At 35.4% G+C, this 19293-nt stretch overlaps 1 protein-coding gene across 4 annotated transcripts; it reads left to right on the plus strand.

Moving 5' to 3' along the window:
- Positions 1-43: 43 nt before the first annotated feature.
- On the plus strand, positions 44-18449 carry GSS (glutathione synthetase). 4 transcript variants are annotated; one of them, XM_039319070.1, is made up of 13 exons: positions 44-167; positions 2236-2372; positions 3069-3214; positions 4434-4509; positions 6384-6523; positions 7890-8006; positions 9434-9514; positions 11258-11335; positions 12230-12296; positions 13064-13258; positions 13504-13585; positions 14980-15169; positions 17817-18449. In XM_039319070.1, the coding sequence occupies exons 2-13, from the start codon at positions 2244-2246 to the stop codon at positions 17938-17940; spliced, it is 1425 nt and encodes a 474-aa protein (XP_039175004.1). In that variant the 5' UTR covers positions 44-167; positions 2236-2243; the 3' UTR covers positions 17941-18449. The 4 variants fall into 4 exon arrangements, with proteins under 4 accessions (XP_039175004.1, XP_039175001.1, XP_039175003.1 ...); XM_039319067.1 differs by lacking the exon at positions 44-167 and adding an exon at positions 177-400; XM_039319069.1 differs by lacking the exon at positions 44-167 and adding an exon at positions 177-385.
- Positions 18450-19293: the final 844 nt, after the last annotated feature.

Consider the following 19293-nt stretch of genomic DNA (forward strand, 5'->3'; position numbering starts at 1 on the left):
CGGCATTCGCCTTTTTGTGTGTACGTACTTTTCCGATATGATTATACGAGACTCCTGTCAATCAGTGCAAAGGACACTGGTGTTCGTGGATAGGCTGAAAGAGTAGCCAATCTGTGAGGGGTTATCTGAGCGGACATAGTTGTGGATTCCCGTCAGAGTGGTCTCAGGTACTGAGTGGATGGGTGGGTGCGCGCCTGGGCGGCGGGATATATGTCTTCTATTTTTCAGCGGTTGCATAAAAATTTAAATCCGCGGAAAGGTCCCGGTGTGTTAATGAGCATCAGTGCACTGAGCCGAGAATGTAGCGTCCGACGCCTTTCCTTGCCCACTGGAAGGGAGAAATGGGAGGACCCAGTGGTGCCCATTAACCCACAGTCTTTCTCAGGTGACAAAAAGCGAGGTGCGGGACTTGAGGGCAGAAGGACGCAGAGGAGCCTTTGTCTTTTCGATTGGGAGTGGGTGGGAATGGTCTAAAGAGTTAAGCAGCTGCCGAGGGCCTTGGAGAAGCAGAAATGGACCGGGACCAAAGCTAGCCAATATCTGGGATGCTGAGGTGAATCCTGAGAGGCAAACGTGGTCTCTTTAAAAACTGCTATAACGGAACTGTCAAATAATTTTATGATGGAAAAGAAGGCACTTCACTTCCACAGATTATGGACTGCGAATGTGGGAGATCTGTTCTAAAAGATGCTGTTGTTTACAGAAAGTGGGGGGGGGGAAGGAGTGATTAAAAACATTTATTAACTAGAGACAGGCCATCATAGATGATTCAGCATTTGCTTTTTGTGTATGACGGTTGAGATTTTTTTCCCCACTCCTTTGTTTGCTTTCATTTATTTTAATTGATATTAAAACAATACTAGTGTGTTTCAGAGATAATTGATTTTTTTCCTCCATGATTTCAGCCATAGATATATAATATTGCAAGTCACAATAGGTACTTTACTGAACCTAATAAAACAAAGTTGTTTATACTTGTTCAAGTAAATAGCTTAAATTCTTTCTAAAGTAACTCATTATTACAGTGTTTGGTTACATTGTTTAGCATGAAGCTTCCTTTGAACAAACTTTCCATTAGCCTGGATTTCTGTATAATGTTTTAAAAGATTATAATTGCTGTTCTGACATAAGTTATCAAGATTCATATCTCTAGAGATTCATTATTGTACTTCTTGGCTCATAGAGACACGTCATGATTATTGTTAATAGATTACTGCTTTGTCCAGAGGTATAACTGCCAGATTACACTAAAAATAATCAGAAATTGGGGAATTCCTCTGATAAAAAAGATATTCAATCAGTGCATTTTTTTCTAGTATGATAAAAAAATGTATTCTTGGAGCTCATACACAGGTTACACAGACATTGATACAAAAGACAGCATTATAAATTGATGACTATGTGAAATCTATACCAACAAAGAGGAAAGTTCTGGGAATGGACAGAATATAATGATACAGTAGTGTATTCCACTCATTCTGTTCTCCAGCGGTCATGAAAATCTGATTTTATCTACAATACTATTTCATTTTGAGGTGCTTCATAACTATGTATTTAGGAATCATTCAGTATATTTCTGTAAAACAATGTTTCCCCTGTGTGTGTATGTGTGCCTGTGTGTAATTGGAAGGAAAATTGCTATTTGCTATCCATGAATTTTGTAATTCATTTGTTTTTATATTTACTTCAAGAAAAATAATCAGACTTAAAGATCAGGCTCTTAATTGTTTGTGAACTTATATCTTGGATCTAAGAATTAGATATGTATTCTCGTGTCTTTGGTCAAGTGTGAAGTTCACTAAGAGACTTTGAATGCTACTATATAAAGTACCACTATATTTTTTGTGGGATGTACTCCCAGGTATATTTTAGGCAGATAGTGTTTTTTTAGGACTAAGTTACAAAATTATCTATCCGTGAATAAGATCAACTTCTTGGTGGGGGCTCAAACTTATAAAAATTCCTTCCAACACATTGTGAAAATTTTTAAATCAATCTTTAAAATCTAATTATATTCCAATCTGCCTTTTGCTAATTATTTGGATGGTTAAATATCAAGCTTCCACACTGTTTTAAATGTATTATACAACTTAATATTATATGATTTCATATTGAATTTTTAATTTATTGCAATATGATATTTTTAATGGATGTGGAATCTTATTTTTCTCTGCACATCATCTTGTGTGTGTGTATAAAATACCATTTTTAGAATTTTATTGTTTTCTTTTTCAGTCTTTGCAATGACTACGCTTTGGAAAGATATTTTGCAAAATGAGGAGCTCATTCAATATGTGGCTCCAATCGCAATAGATGTAGCACTACTTCAAGGTGTTCTAATGAGGACCAAAGATGACCCCAATGCTTCTGACGTAAGTTCAAAACTAGAATTTATGTTGCAAAATCTTTGTAGCACCACATAGATATCTTCTTGACAGGTCTTAAGACAAGTACTTATGTTATTGTATAGCAATATTATTGCTCAGTAGTTACTTAACTATATACTTCCTACAACTTTATTAGTTACATGTCCTTTATTCCTAGATTGGTTGATTGAAAACCATAACTATTTTATATTTGTTATATGTACTGCTCATTTTCCACTATCATTTTATATACTTGCATATCTAAATGGGTAGAGAAATTCCATCATATAATGGTCAATGAATATAGCTGACAATTTTCTGCCTGTAAAGCAACATTTACAGTAATTTGTCTCCATGTGGTATTTTTTTCATGTATGGTACCATTAATGAATCTGGCAGCATGTAGTGATCCAATGCGAGCAAGCAGGTCACAGTGACAAAACATACATGGAAAGCTCCTGTTTTTTTTATTTGCTCCCATTTGCCTTTCCTTTGCAGCTATGTCATTTATGGAACACTTGTTTCCATTAAAGCTCTGCTTCTGAAAGTACATAATGCTGCCAATATAATTCTGCTGTAACGCTATTAAGTTGCCTCTCCTACATACTTTCAGTATGCTTTAAAAGCTTGTAAGAGCCTCGTTTGGTTACTTGTTCAAAGGGAATGAGCCACTATATCCATTGCTTTTACTTGTTTTAACAGGTTGTGAATTATGCACCTTTTACATTGCTCCCATCTCCAGTACCAAAAGATCTGCTTGAACAAGCCTATTCCATTCAGCAAGACTTTAACCTGCTAGTGGATAAAGTTAGCCAGGATGCAGAATTCCTAGAGTGCACTCTTGCCAGGTATATCTGCCTATTGTATATTAAGGGGAAAAAACTATTTCAGTTGCATTTTTCATAGTTGCTGGATGGGTAGTCCTCGGTTAACAAATTCTCTGTATAGTGACTGTTCAAATTTACAAGTGTTGAAAAAGCAGCTTTACATCTGGTCCTTGAATTTATAACTGTTGTAGCACCCTGTGGTCATGTGATTGTGATTCAGGTGCTTTTAAACTGGCCCATGTTTACCATTTACAAGCTTCACAGCCAACTTCTGACAAGCAAAATCAGTGGAGAAGCTAGCAGAAGTTGTAAGTCATTATCACATGATGTCATTTTTAATGATCACGGATGAATTGCTTAACAACTATAGTGGAACTGATCTCATAAGTCAGGCACAGTCACATGATGTTTCACTTAATAACTATGTTGCTTAGCAACTCAATTGTGGGACAACTTGTATTAAAATTGATTTAGCGGAATGTAGAAGGAACATTCATACATTCTTCCTCACTGTTCACATCAGCGTCCTCTCTGTGTCTATTTTATTCAAGTGATTTTTGTCTAATTGTTTGGAAATGATTGTAAAATTAAGGAAACATGTTATAAATTTATTTCTAAGTAAATAAATATCAACAAGCATCACACTTCATGTTCTGTCATGTTTAAGCAGTATATATATTATAGGTTCCAAGACTGCTATACTTTTTCATCTGAATGATCTTGTGATTCTAGTGGTTACATGACAGTTGGAAAAACATAATGTGAACTCCCAGGCATTATGTGTATGTTGAAAATTAATGTATACATTTTGAGCGGATTTTTTGCACATAAATTGCTGCTGGAGGTCCAAATAGCATCAGAAATATGAAGAACTGGATTTTTAAAAGAAATAACAGCATACAGTAAACTGAGGAAAATAATGAAAAAAAAAATCTTCCTAGTAATAAGTATTTTCCTAAAATGGTATATTTTTAAAAAAATATATAGGTTCATTCAAGATCTTTTCCTGCTAACCTATTTTTATATAACGAGCAACTTTGTTCCACAAATAGAAAATGCTATGGAGGAATAAACATCACTCTAAAATATTTGGTCTAATATTTGGACTTCTCTGCCCTACTTGTGAAAAATTCTAGGGAACTTTGTGTCTTTTTAAAAATGGTTTTAGATCAAGATGATCCTTGTATTTTTACAGTAAGTCTGAATTCTACATATGATCTTGTTTTCTACTTCTTCCTAGTATCATTAAAGTGGATGACTTTACAGCTCAACTGTTTAAAATTTACAAGCAGGTTTTGGATGAAGGAATTGCTCAGGTATTTCATAAAAGCTGCTAAAGCTACTGATTTATTTCAAACACATAATCCTTATAGCATTAAACTTAAAAATATCAATAATAATAAAGACTCACCCCAACGTCACCCACAGTTTATTGTGAAATGCGCAGTTACATAAATATGAGGAATAAATGAATGTTCTAGCCACCTATTAAATACAATCTTGGACCTCAAGGAAACCTAATCCTAACTTCAGCCTACTGGCAATTTTTTTTGCCCTACCAGTTACCTTGACAGGTGGTCCTCATGTAACATAAACCTAACATTATCATTTGCATAAATCAGTCAGGAACACGGTGTTTCATGCGGTTAGAATGCTGGGTTGGAGGTTAACAAGCCCCCGTTCAAGATCCAAGTGCTGCCATAGGACAGGGTGAGCTCCCAACCTTCACTCCAGCTCCTGCTGGGTACATGAAAGAAGCCCCCAACTGAGTGCCGCCCAGGCAACTATGATGTCACCAGCTAATCCTTTCCACCCGGACGTGCCTCAGAGCTTCTGACATGAGTTTGATAAATCAACCTAAAGCTAATCCTCACATGAAAATGAATCCAACATGTCAAAAATCCCTAACTTTTACCCTAATTTCTCATACCCCCACCAATATTAATTTTTAACCTAAAATTTTAATAGTAAGCAGTTCCTAAAACATAACTGTAATGCTTTTACTAATGGAAAACATTCACACAAAAAGTAACCTTCACATTAAATGTAAGCGTAAAGCAAAAGGAAACCTAACCCTAACTATAGGGAAAAGTACCCTAAAAGTTATCTTGTCAGGCAATCCCTATCGTAACAGAGGGCAGCTAGTCCTTGCTTAACAATAGTAACTCCTGCTGCAAAGTTACACAGTCATAAAACATGACCTCACATGACTACACCATGTAGTGATTGCAGTTCTGACTGTTCCCAATTACCATTAAGTGAATCACAGATAGTTAAATGAGTACCTCATAAGATTTTAACTTTCTGATTTCCTACTAACTTCTCCAATGACATTGCTTGTGAGAAGCCAGCAGTGAAGGTTACAAAATGCAGGCAAGTGACTACAGGGGTGCTGCGATGGCTAGAACTTCAAGGACCTATCACAAGTAACATTTGCTCAGCACTATCATAAGTTTGATCACTGAACAAGTGATTATTAACTGAAGATCATCTGAACCACTAAGTTATTGAAACAGGTTATCCTATATAATTCTAAAACTACCATTTACCCTAGTTACTTACACTAAAACTAACTCTCATATCATGCTGAATCAGAGACTAAGACTTCAGCAAATACTAAATTGCTTATTGTTCTGGTGATTTCAATCTGCATTTCTTAGGAGGGGGTCTGATGTGACTCAGAAGTTCATGGCATCCATGACAGGCTTGGACTATCCCAAGTTATTCAGAACTGATGCAAGACAGCGGTCACACATTCAATCCGGTTTTCCTGTCAAAGTAGTGGCAAAGTGATCTAAAATTTGGGGAATCTCTGTGACTCCATTGTTCTGCTCACAGTTGCTCGTGCACTAGTCAGCTCCCATGTGGGCTACTGTAATGTGTTCTACAAGGTAGTGTAACCATTTATATCAACCAATCCCATGGACATCTAACCCTAAACCTTTACCCTATTAACAATAGAAAAATTCTCCTTTAAAACGTCCCTTGGTAGTCAGTCCCTATGGAAACATGAAGCTAGTCCCAGACCAGCTGTCATGTGGGTTATCTTATGGTTAAGTGCTTAGTTAACAAACTGATATTCGATGAATAATAATGCAAAATAAATCTTTTGAAATATTCTCACCGCTATAGCTTCTGATATAGTGGCAAGTTTCTCTTACTGTCTTACTTCTGTTTCTGTCTTACTTAGTCAGTGGTTTTAGGAATCAATCGCTCTGATTACATGTTTGACTATGGTGCAGATGATTCTGCAGCTCTAAAACAAGTAGAAATAAACACCATTGCTGCAAGCTTTGGAGGCCTCACATCTCGAACCACTACAGTACATCGGTAAGGTTGCTGGTAAACCTGGGTTCTTTTACTGTGTATCAAAATTCACTGGAATTCTGCCCTTTGCTTGCTTGTGAATATTTGTTCAGGGCTATTTGTATACTGTAATAGGGATGGCAGGAAACTATGTAAAATGCTGAAGATTTGCCCTTCACCTTTTGTGATTTCATCCAGCAAGTTTTCAACTCTTATTTTAAGGCTACTTAAAAATATCATGTATCACTAAATTTTGGCTGGCTCAGATAGAGCAGAAGTGTATGAGAAAAGGATAGTTGAAATGCCTTAGTAAAGGTCCATCTGAGGATTTAAGCTACTTATATCTATTCTCTGGAACATCATGCCCCTCATGATGAGATCCACTCCCATTTTTTTGGCCTTCTGAAAGAGTCTCAAAACCTGGCTCTGACATTTGGCCTGGAGCTCCAAAGGGGATGTTTCATGCTGGAGGTGGTTAGTGGACTGGGAAGATCCCACACATACACACCCAGCCCATTGAATCTGTTTTTAATTTAATCTGTGTATTTAAATGTTTAATATTTTAATGTTTTGTACTTGCTTTTTGATATTGTGAGCCACCCAGAGTCATTTGACAGAGATGGGTGGTATATACATTTAATAAATAAATAAAAACTTGAATTCAAAGCTGCCACCTTCTCATCTATGCAACCTACTTGTGAGCTCATTGCTCATCCAGTATCAAGCACCTTGGGAGAAGTCCTTTCTCTTGGAATATTCCCACTACAACTGTAAAGGCATCAGCATAAAATTCTGAATCCTTCTAACAATATCATAAATTGATTCTTTATGCTTGCTTTATTAAAAATAAAGCTGAGTTTCTTCAAATTCTTCATCTGACTTTTGCCTTGAATTATTGTTGCTGCACTTGTAAGGTGCAGTTATAAAAGACAGACAGTTTCGATACAATGGTGTATAAGTAGCTCAGGCTTGAACTACGGTGTCCTTAGTGCTCTCTGAAGTTGGTTTTGTGTTTGCAAATGTTTCATTATCCAACTAGATAAAATCACTGTGAGTGAATGAGGAGTTTGTTTTCTGTTTATATACTGTAGCTTGCCTTGCTGTTTTGATGGGTTGTGGTTTTCTCCTTGATTAAACCTGTTGCCAAATTCAGAATGTATTTTATAATAACATTTATTAATAGCACCCTTGAATAAATTGATGCTTTGACCACAAAATATATGGCAATGATAATCTTTCCATGTTTGCTTTAATTTTGCATTACTCATGAAGGATTTTTCGAGTGTATGTTTCAGAAAGTGTTTAGATCTTTTATCTCTAATAGCTTTGTCCTGGCAGTTGTGTATCCTCAATCTTTTATGACTTCTGTATTTATGTATCCCAATCATAGGCATGTGATGAATGTTTTGGGGAAATCAAAGGAAGCCTCAAAATTGCTTTCCAATAATCCATCCAAAGGAATTGCAATGGGCATTGCAAGAGCTTGGGAACTCTACGGCTCAGATAGGTAAGATAAGCAGCCTATAAAATACCTGCGTATCTGTGCATGTTATTTTTATGAATAACGGATGCCCTGTGACAGAGAAGGCATGCTTCCTAGGTTTAATTGAAGGGTCATAAAGCACACCCACTCTGCCTAATCTCACCAGATGGGCAGAAACAATTGGAGGAATTGGCAACTCCTCAAATAACCTGGCCCTATGTCATGAAAGACTTTATAAGTTGCAATCTTGAATTGAACCTGGAAGCCCCTGGAAACCATCTAGTAACCAGTGCAGTTTGCAAAGCAGTAAATGTCAACTGCTTTGGGCGTATCATAGCATACTAATTACTGCTGACTTTGCCATATTTTGGACCAGCTGCAGCCTCTTTGTAGTCTTCAAGGATAGTCCCATTTAAAATGCATTTCAATAATCCATGAATGGTAGTAGTAGTGATCTTTGAAAACTTGATTGAAGGCAATAAGATCTAAAGGTAGCAAGCAGAATAGTGGCAACAATAACAGAAGACTATGACTGGAGCTTCAAAAAAAATCAGTGGAAATAAGTAGGAAGTAGAGTGAGGCAATACAGTATTTATTATACTGTATGTGAAGGATTGACAACCATATTGTAAGCAAAGAGACAAATAGGAGATCATCCCAAACACCCTAGAGCAGTGGTTCTCAACCTGTGGGTCGGGACCTCATTTGGGGTCGAACGACCATTTCATGGGGGTCGCCAAACAACGCAGTCTGCCATTTTTCCCCCATTTTCCTTAGCTGTGCTACTCCCTTTTATTCTATTGGCTTTTGAAAGCCAATAGAATAGACTCTCTTGAATAGAGTCTAATTCTATTGGCTTTCAAAAGCTAATAGGAATTGTCCAGGTTGTCTCTGCCCTGCTGAGCCCGCCAAAAGTCCCATTCTGCAAACGGTGCTGCACCAGTTGAGTAGTCCTCGACTTACGACCGGTTGGGGGTCGCGACATTAAAAAGGTTGAGAACCACTGCCCTAGAGGATTGCATAAAGATTGAGATTATGTATACATGTGCATAAAGTGAAAATTATTTTTGTAGATTCCTTTTTATGGTTGGCCAAAACAATTTTAAAGGGTTGAAGACTAGAAGAAATATGAGACTGATAATACTGGGAGGATAGGACACATTATATAATTCTTTATATAATGTACAATAATGCAATAATAATGTATTACGTCTAGCTTAGCTTTAATACAACTGTTTTGCTATAGTTACTTTTTTTTAAGAACATAAAAATTGCATTGCTCCTAAGAACGTAGTACTGATTTGTAGAAGTACATTTTGCCTTTGTATTCTTGCAGATTGTCAATCTCTATTTCTGGATGCTACACAACATGTAACAAACACTAAATAATGTATTTCAAAATTAGAACACTTTAATTAATGCAATTTCTCCATAATGTATTTTTATTTCAGAGCAGTGGTGATGTTTCTGGTTGAAGAGGCTCAGAGAAATATTTTTGACCAACGCTGTATAGAAAATGAACTATGGATAAGGTAACAGTCTCATATAATTAGGATCAGCATACTATTCAATAGTGCTGGGCAAAATACCTTAAGCTGAATGTTTCAAATTTGAAATAAGTGTTTTGAGTTTGAAACAGAATTTCTGTTTTTGATCTAGATACACTTTTTTAAATATTCCAGGCAGTCCTGTTTTGTACTTGACGCGGCTGTTTAACATTTGACATGGGAATGTTTTTTGCGCTTGAAGTGGGATATTTCATATGTGAATACTTCAAGCATATCTCTGCTATTAAATTAATTCCCTGAAAGCTTACATCATTAATATTTGGTTCTTAACATATATTTTGAAGATAAATCTTCAAATTTTAAAACTATTAAAACAAGGCTGAGAAATTAATAAAAAGGAAAACAATGAATATCTATCTCTTCCAAAATCTTAGGCATGTTAATTTTAATAACTTAACTGTCTTATATGTAGCAGCTCTCTGCTGCCCAAAGTAATAGTAATAAAAGTATGACCAAGACCATTAATTTTCTTGTAAAACAGTTAAACATTGTTTGCTATTATCTTTTTCCTTGATTTTGATATGCAGTCCCAGAATTTTAACTCTTTTCTATCCCAGAAGATTCTCACTTCATTGCAAAGAACAATTTTATTTTCCAGCTTGAATTCTGCTAACTATGCCATTTGGTTTTTCTGTACAAAGCTTTTTAAAAAAATTTATGTTTCAAAACTACAAAAAATGTATGCTCTGTGGTGCTAGTACATACAACACATAGATTTTATTAATGGAGAGATGACATTGTATGATGCTTCTCAGCTACCAGGAACTCCACAATCCAATATAGTCCATAGTAACTGAACATAGCCCTTGGGACACTCAGTGCTACCACATGGCCTCAGAACATCCTCCTCAGCAGCTGTGGCTCAGGACTTAACCAAAACATCATTTTTATAGTAGTCCAGTTAACATTGGATGTCTACTACAGAAAATATTAGTCATCTGAAGTTTAAGAGAAAAACATATGTTCTTCATCTTAAGAGAGCACATTGTCAACTAGTGTTATGATCAATATGTCAAAGTCAACCCACACTGCTACAATTGCCAAGCTATCATTTCCCCAACCAAGTTCATCCTGATCCTATGTGAAATTTTTTCCAAGTAAGTAAAAAGATTGTAAACTCCAAGGAAAAGCTATCTCATTAATGCAGGCCAAATGAAACTTAACCCAATAATAGGCATATCTATATGTTATCAAATGAAGCATATTAATAACTATACCAGCACTCTGTCCCTCCTCATAACACCAGTTCTTCTCTTTGATGTTCCCCCTATGTCCCATTAATTCTAAAAGATAAATGGGGTCAGACTTACAGAACTTGTTCTGATTCTTCATCAGCAAGCTTGTCTTTTGGTATCCTTAATTTTTTTATATTTAATAATAATGTTCCCCTAAGTATTATTAAATAAAATGTTATTAAAAAGGATCATACATATTTAAAGACTGATACTAGTTTAGTTACTTTTCCTGAGAGAGAAATTGATCATTCAACTGTATTAAATATTTTTGTTAGGTCAGCTATTTTATATTTGATTTTTCATAGAACTCCTGGATGAAAATTATCTAACCCAGAGATTTGCCATCCCTTTGGCTGCTGCATTTTTAGCAAGAAATTCTGCATTAGTTCCACATAAAATGGAAGCCCTTTTTTACTTGAAAACACTTGATTTCTATTTAAAATTGCAATTCTTGTCTTTCTTGCACCCTAAGGAATATCAAGGTGATCCGAAAAAGTTTTAAAGATGTGTTTGAAAAAGCCTCTTTGGAAAGTGAAAAGAAATTGTATATGTAAGTAGTGTCCATAAGTCTGCTGCTGAATTTTGTTAAACACTAGTGGTAATACAATATATTAATTATCTTAGATGGAAAACATTCTTGTCTACATCCAGCCTCTAATGTCATTTTAGAAAAGCTTTGCTGAATCAAGGCAATACTTCTGCCACAACGTATTAGCCTCTTTTTAACTAACATTTTCCATAGCATCAAAAGGCCAGATTTCTTTGCAATGTCTCACCTTCCAAAGATCTTTCCTCAACATGGAAAGAAGTTTTCGCAGTTGGCAAAGAGCAGTAACTCTGTCAGCCAAGATTAGGACAAAGATAGCTCATATGTAAGCTTAATTTTCATATATCTACCAATATCACCTATAGTGTTTGAGCACTACAAAATATTTGGTTGCATTTGTTAAAAAAAAATAGTAGCAGGTGGTTTGGAAATGTTCACATGATCACCAGAATATAAATAAAATTTTGTTTTTAACTGGATATGTGAAATAACTCTTTTAATAAGTTGCTAATGAATGACTACATTAGTACTGATGAAAATAGAGTTCATTCAAGAATTTAGGTGAATGATGTCCTGGTTGCTATTAAAGCAGTTTCAGTCCTTAACACAGCTAGTTTTGTCGTAATTCACTGAAAGATTGGAAATCAGTTATTATTTATCAGCAGATCTGTGATAGAATGATCTGTTTGATAATGCTGGTTTTACAGTATTTCAGTAAGTGGATATAATATTTTTGAAAATGTAATCAAAGCATTCAAAATTAATAGAAATCTACTTTGCATTAATAGAATGTGTTGCACTGTTTGTGTGTGTGTGTGGGAGAGAGAGGGAGAGAATTGTTTAGAAATGGAGGACTTAAAAAGGAAGAAAAGTGCTTACATATTTGCTCTGTTTCAGAGATGGGCAGGAAGTAGCAGTGGTATACTACAGGGAAGGCTATATGCCAAGAAGTTATAATGAACAGGTTAGTACCATAATGATCTTTAACAGCTAGGCATAAAATATATAATTTAATTTAAGGACCATTTAGACAATTACCACATATTTCAGGGTGAACTACAGCAATCTAAATCATATCATAATTAAACAGAAATAATGCAGAAGTCTTATACAGTATACATTTAAAATGTACACAATTATGCTAAGAGTTTGGTCCATGATTTGTGAAATAAATTCACTGAAAATTATTCCATTCTTTCTATGATAGTTGGCTGTCCTTCTCTGAATTAATTTAAATTGATCATCGCTAAGATGCTTATATGACTTCCTTTCTAAATTATTTAGAAAACAATGACAAAGTTCTGAAATTATTTCATTTGGAAGACTGGGAGGAATTACTTTGTAAGTTTAATAGTAGTAGTACTTTTGACTGACATGTCAAATGCAGGCTGGCTGTTCCAAGGGATAAAGAGGTATTTTTGTGTGTATCTTTTGCTAATATTTAGGTACTCAGAGGATTATCTGTGTTTCTTCTTACCTGATTAAACATTAGTGATATATACATAATTTTATCAGTTTTTATACTAAAAGATTCTCTAGAGATATGCTAATTTTTCTTTTGCCCTGCAGTTTTCATGGAGTAAGCTTTTGTTAGTTTATTGCAGAAGATGCAGATACAAGGAACATATAAGATATAAGTTTCTTCAGCTGTATGATATACAACAGTTGTACAATGTGTTAAATATTCCATGTTACAAAAGCATCTGTAATGAAATTATCTTTTGTTTTAAGAACTGGGAGGCACGGTTATTACTGGAAAAGTCCAGAGCAGTTAAATGTCCTGATATAGCTACACAACTTGTTGGAACTAAAAAAGTTCAGCAGGAGCTCAGCCAACCAGGAGTCCTGGAAAGATTCTTGCCAAATGAACCAGAAGCAGTGGCCCGGTTGAGAGCAACGTTCACAGGTCTCTACTCCTTGGAACTGGTAAGTAGTAATGTGTTGTGTGAAATATACATTTAATATATGCAGTACTATAATGCAGTATAAAATTGAAGAGCACAGTAGCAATAATACATATAAAGTGTATACCTTTAATAAAATCTTTTGGTACATTATGAATTTTAATTTTTGTCTAAGGCTCTTATGTATGTTTAATATGTACTGAAATATTAAAGTTTAAGGTTATGCATTTGGTATGATTACATTGCAACAGTCTTCTTTTCCTCAAGGATGAAGAGGGTGATAAAATGGTTGCCATTGCTATTGCTGATCCAGATCGATTCGTGTTAAAACCACAACGGGAAGGAGGAGGTAATTATTCTCTGGGCTTGTATAATGAAAGTTCTAATAATTTATTTTTTTAATCATAATAATATATTATATTGTGGAGAATTCTTCTTTGAGAGGGGATGGGCCTACCTGCACTTCAGAAGGAGTCACGTCTGTCACCATCTTCTAAGTCTCATTGCTGGATTCAACTCTGTCAGACAGTTTCTGGCCTGTCTCCTTGTTGAGAACATGATCAGGCTACAGTTTCAAAGGTTTTGGCTGAGGCATAATTATCTGGATCCCTTTCAGTTGGGTTTCCTATCTGAACATGGTATATGTATAAACATAATTATTTGGTTCTAAAACCACTTAGCGTTAGTGAATACCATCAGATCTCTAAGAGTTATACAGTAGTGTTTAAATATGTTCAGAATCAGAATTTCAGCTCCAGAATCTAATATTTTCAAAACTCTGTGGTATCTTCATTGCAAATAAGAAAAGTCTGAAACAATCACCTTCAGACACATAAATTCTACAATAGCAGAACAGTAGAGCTATTTAGGCATTCTGCTTAAAAGTTATATAAACATATGAACTTCATTTATACCATGTTTGCGATAGAACCTGATTTGTACTCAGTGTGCATATAATGCAAATATCTGCAGAGCCTTCATATATACAACTAAATATGTAGCAATGTTTATGCCGTTTGTAATTCCAAAAGAGTTTGAGATGATATACATTCCCCACTGTGTGCAGAAATGTTCATTATATTCACATCTCTTAGCAAACTAATAGCAAGGGTAAGAGTGTCAACTGCCTGTTAACTGTTAAAATACAGTTTATTTATAGTTTGTTTTAAAGTTACAGTTTATTTATACAATTTCAGTTAATTAAACTCCTGAATAGGGCTAATATTAAGTAGAAAATATTGAGTAATTTATCAATTTTTATTTTTTTGAAATTCTTCACAGTCACAATTATCTCTGACTTGCTGATTCTAAAAGCTTCTAAAGGATGAAAACGTTGCTTGCTGATAGTTTAACCAAAAGATAATTCTGCTATGCTGGAAGAATTTAGTTATTTCATAAACATTTCTTATCTACAGTCTAAAATACTATAGAAATACTTAATATCATCTATTAAACTGCAGAAAATCTAGCATTAACTAAGCAATAAAGAGGCATTCCACTATGAAGTTACCTTCTACAAATCCTACAAAAATGCTCTTTATCAGATCACACATATACATGGTATGTTGTACAGTTTTGGGGGAGAAATGCAAATCTATTCATGTAAAACATTGCTAATTACAGGAGACTGTTTCATTTTATTTATCCTTTCAACTTGTCTTTCATGTTTGATATTGCTGGATGGGATAACATACAAATTAACACCTTTGTTTTGTCTAATATTAACTTCTATTACATTGCCAGGGAATAATCTCTATGGAGATGAGCTCAAGCAAGTTCTGGAGAAAATTAAGGACAGTTCTGAGAGGACTTCTTATATTCTCATGGATAAGATAAAGCCTCTCCCAACACTAAATTACTTATTGAGGGCTCATTGTCCACTGAAAATATCAGAATGTGTGTCTGAATTGGGAATCTTTGGAGTCTATATCAGGTGAGATACCAAAATTTTACATTCCTGTTTGTCTGGTTTTTTTAAAAAAAAAATTGCTAACACTTTGGATAAAATCTGTACATTAAGTGCATAAGGAATAATGGTTATCTGGGAAGTTCCTATTGGCCCTGAAGAAATGGGCAGCTCCTGGGTGCTGTGAGTGCATGCACCTGTATTTTAAATTGATGCCCCTCCTGTTTCATTTAAGGCCTCCCAGGAGGTAACATGAGATTGGGTCCAAGCAATGGCGAATTCTTTCTTGAGAGGGGATGGGCCTACCTGCACATCAGTAGGTGTCACATCTGTCACCCTCTTCTCATTGCTGGATTCAATTCTGTCAGACAGTTTCTGGCCTGTCTCCATGTTGAGAACATGGTCAGGCTACAGTTTCAAAGGGTTCTGGCTGAGGCATAATTATCTGGATCTCTTTCAGTTGAGTTTCCTTTCCTACCTGAAAATGGTATGAACGCAACATTTGTCACATTTGGTGATGACTTGTGACAGAACCAGAATGGGATTGGTCCATCCATCATATTGAACTCTCGCTGACATTTGATAAAATACCCTTCTGAACCGACTCAGGGGTTTGGGAATGGGAGGCATGGTATTGAGGTGGTACTCGTCCTTCCTCTGGTGTTCAGTTAGCATTAATGAAAGAAAGATCTAGCCCAAGGTCCTTGCTTTGTGGAATATCTTAAGGCTCAGTTCTCTTCCCACTTCCCACTTTCCAGACTGCTGGTGAGGTCATATACCAGCAGTGTTATCAGATGTTGATGACACTCAGTTGTATATTTCCACCGCAAGCCTTTTTGTGATACTGTTGTGTGAAAGCCATAGGGACTTGGAAGGGGGGAAACAGACCTAGTGACTGTAGTACTCCCTGGATCCAGAGATTTCCAAGACAGAGTTACATTTCTTCAGGTAGAAATAGTACATCATATGGGTCCTTCTATCTTATAGCTCCTGCTTGAAGGGCAGGTAGCAGCTATGACCAGAGGCCCTATGCACAGTTCCACCTTGTGTGTCAGTTGCATCTGCTGCTGGATCAAGAGGCCCTGCTTATGACAACTCATATCTCGGGCATCTCAGATGGATTATTACCATGTGCATTTCATGGGGCTACCCTTAATTATCATTATCATTGCTGTTTAGCAGTGAGCTTCCACTTTCAATTGAAGGTACTGATTCTTACCTGTAAAACCCTTCATGGCTATGGGCCAGGTTATTAGTGGAATTGCCGATCTTGAATTATTTCTGCTCATCTGTAACATCCTACGGAGTTGGTGTGTTCCGGTCCTATCATTTTAGACTATATCCTTTTGTGAGGATGGAACAGTAGCCCCTTGAGATTCATTGGCCCAGACTGCCTGTCTTTGAAAGATATTAAACGGCTGGTCCTTTCCCAGTCATGGATCAAGAAGTAGCATGTTTCTGTTAGTTGAATTTTTCCTGGTACTTTATATCCTTATGTTTTTATACTTTTTAAAATTATTTATTCATTATATTATTCTTATATATATGTATGGATTGTGGATTATTTATTGATAATGTATGGCACTCTGAATCATGTGGCAAGTACTCAACTTTATATATATTGAACTGAAATTTAATTTAGCATTTTAATAAAATATTTGGTGGTAAAGCATACTTTGTATGCAAATAGTCACATGTTTCAGTTCTTGGCATCTGAAGCTATGGCTTAAAGTATTATGCTAGAGCAGGGGTGTCAAACTGGCAGCCCATGGGCCAGATGCATCATGCACGGGCCATGCCCACCCCGGCTCCGCAAAGGCAAAAAATATTGTGATATGTCACAATACTTCTTGTGACACGATCGAGTTTGATATCCGTGTGCTAGAGCCTCAAGACTTCTTCACAGTAGACAGTACCAAGCTAAATAGACTAGTGATCCAATTCAACTTACTGACCATAAAGATGAATTAGGTGCTAGAAATCACTACATGTTGCATTAAATTTATCATGTACATATAGGAATATCTGTTCAATCCTCAGCACAACTAGTCGATTTAATATACCGCCTTGCTATGTTTAATGAAACCACATAATAAGGGAATGTAAAATAAATCAATTTTAGAACAAAGTAATCCTATCTGCCACCTCCTGATAATCTTCCTGCTATTTCCAAGCACATTTCTGGATACTCTGTGCTTGAGCATTACCTGTTAAGCTATACTGATTCTTAAGTAGATTTCTGATGGATTACAACAGTCCCATGCTCTAAAACTCCAGAACTGGCTTTTCCCCCAGGTGTTGAGATAATAAAGTTGGAGTCAAGAGGATGCATAGATCAATGATGTAGATGATGGTGTGGACGCCTGCTTTTAAAAAAAATTTTAAACAAATAACTTTGTGTTTTTAATCATTTGTTAGTTTTCCACAGTTGTGTGCCATAATATGGGCAGCCGTATACTTTAAATAAACAAATTCTTCCATTGCTTACAACAGAAATATTTTCAGTGATATTATAAGAGTAAGGTGTTTTGGCTTGCCATTGCAGAATTGTTGAGCAAGTGTACATACATAAATGATCTGCTTAGAATCAAGCAGCTTTGCTTAATGGAACTCTAACAGGATTACAGATAAATGGTTGAGCAATCTTATATATACTTTTTTTTTCCCCTTGCAGACATGGTCAAACTCTTGTGATGAACAAGCATGTGGGCCATCTGTTGAGAACAAAGGCTATAGAACATGCAGATGGTGGAGTAGCAGCTGGTGTAGCTGTCTTGGATACTCCCTATATGATATAAAAAAGGACATATTTTTTTAAAGGCATGATTGCCAAATAGCAGACTTGGTAATCAAATTTATAACAATTCTCTTTAATAATCTGCAGTCCTACCCAGAAAATAGAGGATTCTAAATTACCTACATTGAAATTTTCTGCAATATCCTGTCAAAGATGCATCTTACGGACCTAATATGCTTTTTATCTATCATGGTCAACTGGATGATAAGTATCTCCTAAAAGAACATGTGGATTTCTGATAGCAGAAAATATTCTTGATAACTTTCTACATATTCAAGATATAATTCTGTTTTTCCCAAAGTAGCAATAAGGAATTAAATTCTTCCAGAATTACAGTCTTTTGGGAAACTTCCTGTTTCACTCTGTTTCTGCATAAAAATGACCCGAAAACAAAAAAGAATGATGTACAGTATCTATGTTGGTTTTTATGCTGCTTGTGATAAGCTCTTTTGAAAAATGCACAAACACTAGTATTAGGTAAAGGGACATAATAAAAAGTGTAAAATCATTTCCACTTTAGTGATCCCTGTACCCATCCGTATTTTATAAAGCAACAGATCTAAGAAAAAGACAAAAGATGCGTTTAGTGGGAAAAGATTTCAAAACCAACTTTAACATGCAAAATGTCTATAGCAGTCAGGTTTATTAGAACTAATTTGAACTAAAAATAGTAGTGAAAGACTCATCAGTTCTGTCTCATGTCACTGAGTCAATATAAAAAAAGTATCAGTAAGATAGCAAATGTGTAAGTTTAAAAATCAGATCTACTGATATGAAGAACGTGTGTTAGTATGGTTATTTTTAAAACTCAATTCTTAAATCTCCAATTGAAACAATGGATTTTGTCTCGTTGCAGAAAACAAAATATCCTTCTTGTAATATTATTGACAGTATACTATCTTTTCAGTCTTTCACACCTTAGCACTTCACTTTAAAAAGATATCTTCTCTATATATGTTTCTTTTATATTTTGACTACAGCCTTACTTAATTTTAGAGGACAGGCTTAGAGAATTAATGGAGCTATATGAGAACACAGTATTAAGAATCAGAATAATTTTATAGATTGGAAAATATTCTGAAAAATAATTGATGACAATTATATGTCTCCCCCCCCCCCTAGGTTTCTAGCATAGAACCAGTGGGGGTTTTTGGGGGGAGGGGTCATTACCTTCTGACATTTTTATCAATTGCAAAGTATTATATTTCTAAAGTTGGAAATATTTTATGTTATGATATTTTATATGCTATGACGTTAAATCCTACATTTTAGCAAACCAACAGAATCCAGTTAATGTGATCAGCATATTTGGGAGACAGCAATTTGGTATGAATATATAGTCATGTATGGCCTT

Source organism: Crotalus tigris, unplaced genomic scaffold (genome assembly GCF_016545835.1).
Source record: "Crotalus tigris isolate CLP2741 ecotype Arizona unplaced genomic scaffold, ASM1654583v1 scf7180000022411.5474196:2289641, whole genome shotgun sequence".
NCBI lineage: Eukaryota > Metazoa > Chordata > Lepidosauria > Squamata > Viperidae > Crotalus > Crotalus tigris.